Here is a 10,523-nt window from a genome sequence, read left to right as displayed (position 1 = left end):
CAATGAAGAGGTGATGAGTTGAGCCAGAAAGCAGCCGGGGAGACGTTCTTCTGCAACTACACCACAGAGTGTTCATTACATGGTTCCTATGTTGGCTTCATCTTTATTTAATGAACAATAACCCATGAATAATGAATAATGTTTTTATACACTTGAGGTTAGACTTGAAAAATGGATCATCTTATCTTTATAGAGATAAGATGATTTTCATTATGATTTGTAAGACACTCCTTCGTGTCTTTGTCACGAAGGAGAAAAAGTCATGGAAAAAAAAAAAGACACCGCTTATGTGACAATTCAGTTTCATTAAACACAGAACATTCATCAAGCCTTTAAAACATTATTTTAATTTTGTAAAATCATTTTTTTTACACAAGAAACTTTTCAATCACTACATTTCAAAGTCTAAAGCAACTTTTTTTTCAGTTTTGGTATAGAACATAATGTTAACGCAATGAAATGAATGTGAAACTGACATTCTCTTATAAAATGAGATTTTCTCCTTTTTACTTCATATAATGAGGAGGATATTTTTCATTCCTTCCACACAGCAGCTTCTTTTTCTTTATTGCCAGGCGCACAGGCCATCGGTAGAACTGTAGACTCTTTCACTGAGCGGTTCTGATATTTACTCTTGGAAGCCTGGATCGGAGGGAAGGCGCCACACACTCCTGTCTCTACATTACATCCATGTGACAAACCAGGCAGAAAAACATTCTTTGTAGCTTTAAAACAACAATTAAGAAGATACAGAGTGCAGACATCAGGAGCCTTATGATTTATATTATGTTTTGGCCTGAACTGCATCACTGCTGTGCCGGCCGTAGTGAGCTGTGTTACATTGTGGATGTGTAGTAAGAGGCCAGCACAGCACTCAGTCTGGAGTTGGGTTAGCTGAGCTCGGCTAATGTTAATTTAGTAAAGCTGTCTGTGAAGAAGTCCAGTTGTTGAGTTTTCCTTTCAGTTCGTCTGCAGTTTTCTCAGCTCAACAGTTTTTCCGGTGAAGCCCTGTCCCCCCGTGGAGCTGCACTGGTTGGTGCCACCGCTGCAGAGCTTACTTCAGGAGCCACTGGTTCACTGTGCAATGGAAACAGCAGAGAAGAAAAGAGAAATGAATGCAGAGAGAACCTGCAGTTTGGAAGAGAACTGAAAGAGAAATTTCAGAGATGAAAACAAAAGCCAAAAAAGCCCCCAAAAAAACACAAAAAGAAAACTGAAAGCAGCTTCGGACGTCCGTCTGGCCGTGTGGCGACCGCGGCGACGCCACCCAGTCGCCATCATCAATGCTCTCAAGCCATTATGTTTAATTTACTATTTTAAAAGTAAAACTACCAAAACATAAGGCAGGTCATAGTAAAAGTCAAAAATACTAATGATAAACAAAAATGAAAATACAGTTGACCAAATAAAACTTGCCTTTCTATAGGTTGTGTATGTGTAACCAAACACAGACACATATATATCCATAGCTTTTTAAATAGGTTACTGTTTATTAAAGGTTACTGATGTTTTCTTACAGGTAAAGTGAGTTAAATCTTATTCCAACTTTATTGTCAAACTGAATGTGATTGAGACAAGCCATGTCTTTGTGAACCTCACTTTGTGAACAGGGAGGCTGTGATGCTGAGGACCATGGAATTATCTGAAACACCTTTCACTGTCATTAAGGGGTCGAGCCCAACCTCTCCAAACTGGCCCCACACCATCAGCTCTACTGCATCAGACCATACCCTCCACACAGTGCAGCCAGACAAGAGCACTTCTCCTGGCAACTGCTGAAACCAGACTCATCCACTGGATTGGCAGACAGAGCTGTGATCCGTCACTCACCAGCCTTGACTGTTAATAAGGCAACGCTGCTATGAGACTGCAGTTGGCAAGCTTATGCTGCCGTGTCTGTTTAGCAGATAGCTGAATAAAATAAGCAGCAAAATTCTGGATTTTATGTCAGTGTTCTCTGTAAATAGCAAAGTAACCACAAGATAAAATATCATAGCTCTATTATATTAAATGTAACATTTATTCTATGCTTTTACTCAAGTCTGCAGTCCAGAATCAAATCAACAATGATAACATGGCAGGGCAAATAAATAGTTTACTATGGCTAAAAACTTCCAACATGGCAAAAACACAAAATCTTGCAAAGTATTTTTGGATTAGTTTCTAGTGCAAATATATTTGTACACTTGAAAAACAAGAAAATGGACTTACAGGTGATTTTACAACAAGATATAAGAGCTTGCTTTGAGTCAATAATTTTCTAATATAGTTGAAAAAGTATTAGTTCCACTGGCAGATTTTTTTTTGTACTTACACAAAACATTTTGCAAAATCTGTCAGAGGAACTAAAACTTTTAATCACTATTCTGACATTCTTGACTTAAAACAAGCTCTTACGTCTTGTTGGAAAGTTACACATCAGACTAAAAATACTTGCTAAAATTGTGTTTTTGCAGAGTAAGTACAACTCCATTCCTGTGTGTTCAGTGAAAGTGACCAGCAGGGCGACGATGTTCAACTCATTCTACTGCTTTTAGCTCATATGATAATATTTACATTTATCTAGGTAGATATAAAGATGAGCTTTGTTATGAAGAGGTAAATAGAAATAGAAACATTCTGATTAATACCATCAGAGTAACAGAGTTCTGCCTGAACCTTTAGTGTCTCAGTCATTTTTGCTGATCACTCATGTCTGTAGTCTCTGTTAACTTTGGGACATTCCACTGTCCAAAGTTTGAACAGTCATTTGCTGACTTTGACCAAAAGTTTCCTGGTTATTTTTAACTGAGCAAGTGCACGCAATGGATTTGACAGTCCAGATAGGAGCAACTTAAAAATATCTCCACATGTGGCATGTAACGGCTCCCCTAATCAGCTCTGGAGAATGAGAAGAACATGACGTTATATATATATGACATGACAACCACTTCCAGCGGAACTGAGCGCTTCTCTCGACCGCAGCGGTCGGGCGGGTCACCTCTGTACTGTGGGCGCAGGGCGCGGTTGTTGGGGCAGTCGCGGCCCTGCTTGTTGAAGTTGATGTTGGTGCGGATGCAGCGCTGCAGCAGAGGCTGGGCCGGCCGGGTGTTGTCGCTCATGCTCAGAAAGATCTTGTACGGCTCGTTCTGGCTGAGGAGGCGCAGGGAGTGCATCTGCAGGACAAACCCACAGCTCAGTCCACAGGACAGACGTAAGCTCTCTAACATGCAGAAAACTTGCCACACCATGTGAACCATTGTAGGGCACTATTGCTATTAATTAGTGATTAATAATGAATAATTATTGTAACATAGAAGATGTAGTAAAATTACTACTTTCTTAGCAACCCAGAGCAGGAACGTTTAGTCATTTCTGTTCAACTCAGAACAGAAATGACAACAAACATCCAGAGAAACTTCTCTTTATTTTGATCAACGTTTAGCATTAAAGTTTTCACATCGGAGCAAAACCTAGAGAAACTCTTGTTAGTTAGAAAGTCAACTAGATCAAACTTAGAAACAACATCTAGTTTGATCAGAACAAGAATCCAGAGAAATCCCTACTAGTTTATAAATGATGGATTACCAATATGTATCCTAGTTTTATACTTTTACTTTTCTTGTCTATTAGTTCATCCAGAGAAACTCCTATTAGTTTATAAATTGTGGAGTACTTTTTGCTTTTCTTTTGTTTGTTTGTATTCCTTCTAATTCATGTAAAGCACTTTGAACTGCCCTGTTGCTGAAAATGTGCTACATAAATAAAATGAGCAGCAAAAAGCCACGAAAAATCACAGTAATGATGAGGCTGTAAACTTGTTGATAATAACAGAAAGAATAATAGTTTTAATTCTACTTTTGTTTACTTTTTTTTTTGTGCGCGCGCGTGTATGTGTGTGTGTGTGTGTGTGTGTGAGCTGCTTTTCTCCAGATGAGTGCTGTTCTGGACTGGAACACCGTAACACCCAGTCCTGGTCTGAGGCAACATGAAAAGACTTTCAAGGCCTGAAGCAACTACTTCACATTGAAACCTGTATGCAGATTATGATTTTTATATCAACTAATAAATTAAGGCAGAGAATTTTCTTTGAATCAAGAGGTAAAAAGCAGGTTCCGCTCCTCACTTCATCTGGTTCTGAGAACCAGTTTGTTCTTTTCTGTAGTTACAGGACTCTACCTTTCTTAGGAAATAAAGATGTTTTCCTTTCATCTTTTCAAGAAGCTAACTTGTAATTCAGACATGTTGGAGCTCCTGCCAGCACCAATTACTAGAAATGATGTTCCTGCTGGAATGCATGTAGCCTGGTGTTACGTGTTCACCCCACTTTTAACTACCTGCATCTGTGTCACATAAACTGGCTTGTTGATGAGGATCCATGTGGAGGTCTCGTAGCAGGGAGGGATGGTGATGGAGCCCTCATAGGTGATGTAGCGGATGGTGTCAGGGTAAAGGTCAGCTATGTTCAGGCCCATTAGTAGGAATGCATCATCTGACGAAAGGGGAGAAAACAAGAGAGCTCAGTGTGAGAACATGTTCTGTTGCAGCGTCTCCCTGAAGCAGGGAGAAAACAAAGACATGTCTGCGGATGTGAATATGAAGCCTTGTTGAAAATACATGCCTGTGTTTTTCATGGTATTGTATGTGACAGAGCAATTCAGAACAGTGAATACACGCGAATTGAAGAGAAAATGCCGATTTTGATGAAGATGTTTTGCATCCATATTCAGATCTCAGGTAAGTACTTTGTTTATTGCTGCTCTGTGAGCTCAGAGGAGGAGCTGCGTCTGAAAGGCGGAGCTACGTCCAGCTGGGCGTGATTCACAGCTGAATGGTTGCCAAGGAGACTAAAGGATTTCTGAATCATGCATGAAAGAATCCAAGTAACAGTCCGGGTATTTTTTTAAATGAGGGAATAACATAATAAAACGATGCAAAAAGTAAATTTTACAATAACGGCTTTGTTTAGGTCAGATATTGATATAAATTAGTAATGGTGGTTCTGTGCTTTGGACCTCTCCAGCTTATCCAGGACTACTGTCCGACTCTTCTACTCTTCTCTGATTAAAGCGCCGATGGACGTCCATGTCCTGGTAGGCCAGCACATGTCCAGATGAAGGACTGATCAGAGTTCCTAACCCTGCTTTAAAATCTCCACTGCTTCCTCCCCGACCCGGCTGCCAAAACAAGCAGCATTTCCATGATCCCAGTTGTTTTCTAATGTTCAGCAACAAACCTTTCACAGAACATCTGCTTTTGTGCAAAGATTAAAATAAACACAAAGTCTGTTCACTAATACATGACATTTCGGGGGCAGTTGGATGCAATAAATGTTATTTATACTGTATGTATTAAAGGAAGTTGAAATCAAATTACACCACCATTTTCAAATTTCTATTTCTTGTTTGGCCTATTAAATGAGAGCCTGACAACACGCACTTGTTTGTTGTTGCAATCTGACAAAATGTGACAAACCTAGGAACAGTCGATGAATAAATAGATCCTTTAAACAAATCCTTTAAATAAATGTAAGATTCCAGATAAAAGCTTCGGGACAGACGGATTAGTACCATTTTTTATCAATCTATGTTTATAATTATTAGCAAAACGCATCTCTTGCTTATAAAAATAGGAAAACATAAATACGTGCATGACGAGGCCAATTTAATGGGTAAAGACTATGAAGCTAAAATAAATTCTTTACTTGTCAAGAACAAAATCTTTGATCTCACACGAATCTGGCGCGTTCTGCTGTGAGTCATCTTTGTGTTCCGGGTATTTTTATGACACGGTCTCACCTCAGGCTAGAATTAACATCCATCACTCTGTTTATATGATTAAATATCACATTTGAAATTCTGCCGCATTCAATTCAACAGGAATTGGAAATTCGTATTAGTCTCCACAGTTACTGAGTAGCAGTTCTATTCTTCATGCACCTTCAGTGGAACATCTGCCTCCATCTCAGACTAACACAAAATGTTTTTGTCTTCTTTCTCTAGTGTTTATTTGACTGGAGAAGAGCTTCATATAAGCAAATACAGAACATAATATCTTTTATAACCTTAGCTAATTTGCAACACACATTCCCAGAGGAGCCATTGATACTGTGAAATAGTTTAAAAGACAATAAAGCAACCCAGCAGGAGAATATATATACATAAAATAAATTACGAAATTAAAATAAAATGGACATGAGGGAATGAGATTTTAACATGATGTAAAGCTAAAGAAAATTAGATTTTACCTCGTACTTCACCTTAACTGAATAAAATCATGATTTTGAAACCAAATCTTGCGTTTCATCTGCTTGTCTTTGATATTAACATGTGTCTATTGGAATATTTCCAATAGACACATGTTTAGATTTGGCTCAAACCAGCAATCAGAAAGCTCTGTTCAGTTTATCTGTTCAGTTAGTCTGTTCAGTTTATCTGTTCAGTTAGTCTGTTCAGTTTATCTGTTCAGTTAGTCTGCTCAGTTTATCTTACGTTTATAGTTGATTCTGGTTATGGTGTCTCTGTTGAGCATACGGTTGAGGAAGGTGTTGGAGTTTTCTGAGAGCTGAAATGGAAGAAACAAAACATCAAACATTAAAAGAAAACAAGCTGCAATGCAAACAATAGTTTTTGTTTTATTTTTGTTGCAATTTGAATTGTTACAATCCATTATTTATCCAATCAAGCCATTTTTTATTTATTTTTTTGCAGGAATCCAGTAAGACTGCACTATGCTGGCGTTCACAGGACAATCACACCTTAATGAAGATGGAGACCACAGCGATGCCATGAGGACTTTTAGCTGCTTCACTGTAGTTAGCATACAGATCTTGATTATAGTGGATCAGTTGGACCTGAAAGAGAGACAAAGAGAAGAAGAGATATATGATTTAAACACAAGCACTGGAAGCAGAACTAAGACTGAATGTTTTCTTCTTTTCTATTTTGTTAGGCAAACTAAAAATGCCTCACATCACCACTAAATAATGAATTTACAGCTTTTTAAATAAGTGTAATTGTGCACAGTTATTGTATGGGCCAGCCTAGAAGGTCAATTCTTTTTTTAAACTGGTTTCTCCATCCATTGCGGATGATGCAGGCCGGACATGTGGGACATGTCCTATGCATGTCCCTACAGTCGTTTAATTGATTAAGATGTGATAATGTGACTTTCCAAGGCATATTTAAACACACTACAATCTGGTTACACCTTTCGATCTGATCACCGACTGGCAGCCTGCTGCAGAGCCGAGCTGCACAATCTGTGTCGTGTTCAGCAGCTGACCAGAGCCAAAAGGCAACAGTTTGTTTTTTCCTAACAAGCCATGTAAGTTGTATAGCGCTGCTGCCTGCAGATAATGTTGGGTAAATGTTTAGTTCATCCATTCCAGTTTATAATATTTATTGAGTTAACAAGAATACCGATGTTGTTGCTGCCTGTTTTGCATCCCTTGCTAGTCGGTTAATGGCAGGAATAAATCCAGTCCTTTTTCATTTTTGTACAGACGTTGTGCTCACTGAAGCTTTCCACATATTTATAGCAGAGCTTTATTGGCACAATAGAAAGAGCAAAGTCAGAGAGGAGGCATTGGAGCAGCATATTGAACATGTTGAACAAAACATGAACATTAAGAAAACCTAAAGTGATTCCACAGAGCAGAACGGGGTGACGCTGTTGGCCTTTCCTCTTCCTCTGAGCCCATAATGGCCTGATTTGATATGTTTTTATTAGATTACTGCTGCCAGGCGTTTTTGCACTGGCGATGGTACATACTGTATGTGGAACAAAATAAGGACAAACCACCTGAACAGGATGGATTTTTAAATGAATATTCCTGCCTGATGTATCTGCTGGTCTCCTTTCATGTATGTATCAACTTAAAGGAATCTCACAGCTAATCCATTTGGTTCGGTATAAAGTGGGACCTCCCTCTGCAGCTATAACAACGTCAGCTATTCTGGGAAGCCGTGCGAGTGCGTTGTCCAAAACTTAGGCTGAAGCTTTGCAGTTTTCCTCAGTCACTTCGGTGTGTTTCTCAGAACTGAAGTGAATCTTTCAAAGCGACTTGTTCAGTCTTCAAATCAATGTGTCACTTGTTGACATCAAAGAAGCAGTTTCCTGTTCCTCTGAGCAAGAAGCAAATGCTTCTGTGTGTCGTACAGGTTACTAGGTGCAATTCTCTGCTTCGTCCTATTTTATTTCCAATTGCTTTTGTCATATTAATCAATATGTATTATAGAGGTCTTTGCTGAATAGTCTAGACTGCCACAATATTTAAGAATAATTTCACTGTATAAGTGTTTGCATGCAAAATGCTTGAACAAGGTGTCATAATATTATGTCAATCATATTTCTATATATTTCCATTAGACGTTTTTACTAAAGCTTTCCTGAACTGATAAATTGCTTCCAGGTGAATCCTGAGTTTCTCCCAAGTTCTGAAATATGTGGAGCAATAGATCCACCAATGATCAGCCGGTTTTCTGAAGGCACATCTCATGAACCATCAGTTGGTAAGCATACGGTGTATAAAGACAGTGCCCAACATGATGTTACACTTCTGTCAATAGAAAGACAAAGATTTGGTCGAGTCAGAGAGAAGAAGAAGAAAGGCAATGTTCACTGATGCAGATATTTCATTTTGTGGAATGGCCTCAGGATTCTGAGAAAGAAACTGGGTTTTGCAGGTAATCCTTGCTGTTGTGCTGTTTGTATAAATAGTTTTGAGAAATGCAATTGCTGTTTCGCGAATGTCATAAACGATTCGAGAAATGCACCACCATGAGAGAGAAACTCTGGGGCTGAGAGCAGCTCTGATTTATCCACTGGGTTGACAAACAGAGACATCAGTCATCGTTCCACAGAACATGTCTGCAGCTGTAGAGTCCAGTGGCGGTGTATTTCACACCCCAGCATCACATTGCACTTTGTGCTCAGTCAAGGAGAGTCTCTGCTCACAGCTCTTGAATTAATCTGAAGGTTGCATCAAGGTTTTTAGGTCTGCAGCGACCGACTGCAGAACTTCTGGGACTTCTGCACACAACATGTAGTGGTAGGCTATCTGTAGTGGTAGGCTAAGTAAAAGTTGCTCACCACTCTCTTCTTCTTACCGCTGTAATGGGAGTTCTTGTTATTCAGTTGCTTATACTTTGTCTGAACACCACTAACAGCTGTGCATTACTACAGTTTTTCTCAGTCACTTTAGTGCATTTCTGGAATCATTTCTGACATTTGCAAACAATAAGTGCAATTCTCAAAACAATTGGTACAAAACAGCATGGATTACCTGTAACACCCAGTTTTACATATAAATATCTGTAACACTGAACATGTCAGAGCTTCAGACGGACAAATCCTTGTTTCATTGTGTTTGGATAAGACCTTCAGATTAGTCATGTTGTTTGTATCGCAGGGTACTTTAAGGGATACTTTGATGTAAATTATGCCTAAAGTTTTTGAGACAAGTACTGTAAGTTGCCGCTGCGGGAGGCCAACGACAAGACGCTGGACAAGATTCACATTTTTACTTTTACTGTAATTTGTCGATAGAAATGGTCATTGTGATACAAAAGCAGAGCACAAGGAAAAAGAAAAAAGTAAAGTCTTGAACACATGAACATGTTTCTCCAGGCCTTTTCCCGTGTGAGTGTTCATTGCTCAGGTTTTACGTCTCACCTCTCCAGGAAATCCTTGTCCGTTCAGGAGATGCTCAGAACCAAGAGCGTCTTCACTCCCAAAGTGAAGGCGGACCTCTTCCAGTCGGTAGCTGTAACCCAGGGGGCCCCCAGAGATGTTCACCAGATGCGTTTTGTCCGGCCGCAGCGACACATGCTTTCCTGTGTTGTACATGGTGCCATACATCTAGGAGAAAAAAAAACACAGGGATTGGATTATATTAGATCATAATCACCTGCAAAATTCTCCATGTTTCAAATTCCTTTTCTTAATGACTGGTGACGTTAAATACGCATCATGATACAAAAGGCATAAACATAATGTTATCTGTGCAGCGTTGATTTTGTTCCCATTAGCATTCATCTACACACTGAGGAACATTACTGGGAAACACACACACACACACACTAGTTTGTATTTCTATTTTAGGATTTTGTCTGCTCTGCTCCACTCAGAAGTTTTTGTCTTTCCATGATGTACACATCAAATATGAATGAAAAGAAATTTACTTTGTAATTTAACATCTTGAAATTGGGCCTCTGTCTCTTTAAAAACTCCTGCTCTCTGACACTCTGCCTTTAGGAAGTCATCACAACATGGCTCCTCATTAACCCTTTAACAACGTGTCTACCAGCGTTGCACTGAGAAGTAGCTGCTGTAATGAGCACAGCATATGTGCAGTTCCACCAGAGGTTTGCTATTTGCTGCTGGCTAGTCTGAAGGAGCTGAAATGACTTTTGAAAGAAATGTCCAACTTTTTTTCCAGAAAATTTCTGAGATTAGTCTCAATTTTTTTTTCTAGAAGATTTTTAACTTTTCAAACTGTTTTTTCTCTCACATGTCTGAGATTAATATAAACATTTCAGAGC

General features: G+C 39.1%; 1 protein-coding gene across 1 annotated transcript in view; it reads right to left on the bottom strand.

Annotated features, from left to right (window-relative positions):
* Window positions 1-326: 326 nt before the first annotated feature.
* Window positions 327-10,523, bottom strand: part of LOC129363531 (carbonic anhydrase-related protein 10-like) — a 70,577-nt gene continuing 60,380 nt past the window's right edge. Inside the window, exons 4-9 of the mRNA XM_055035660.1 lie at window positions 9,655-9,840; window positions 6,737-6,832; window positions 6,471-6,543; window positions 4,317-4,471; window positions 2,981-3,155; window positions 327-1,077 (exon numbers count right to left, since the gene is read on the bottom strand). Coding sequence (XP_054891635.1) covers window positions 1,055-1,077; window positions 2,981-3,155; window positions 4,317-4,471; window positions 6,471-6,543; window positions 6,737-6,832; window positions 9,655-9,840 — 708 coding nt within the window. The 3' untranslated portion in view covers window positions 327-1,054. The remainder of the gene's footprint in view (window positions 1,078-2,980; window positions 3,156-4,316; window positions 4,472-6,470; window positions 6,544-6,736; window positions 6,833-9,654; window positions 9,841-10,523) is intronic.

This window comes from Poeciliopsis prolifica, unplaced genomic scaffold (assembly GCF_027474105.1).
Source record: "Poeciliopsis prolifica strain line A6 unplaced genomic scaffold, Auburn_PproV2 SCAFFOLD010, whole genome shotgun sequence".
Taxonomy (NCBI): Eukaryota; Metazoa; Chordata; class Actinopteri; order Cyprinodontiformes; family Poeciliidae; genus Poeciliopsis; species Poeciliopsis prolifica.
Note: the sequence above shows the minus strand (reverse complement) of the source record. Positions and strands in the feature narration are given on the sequence as shown.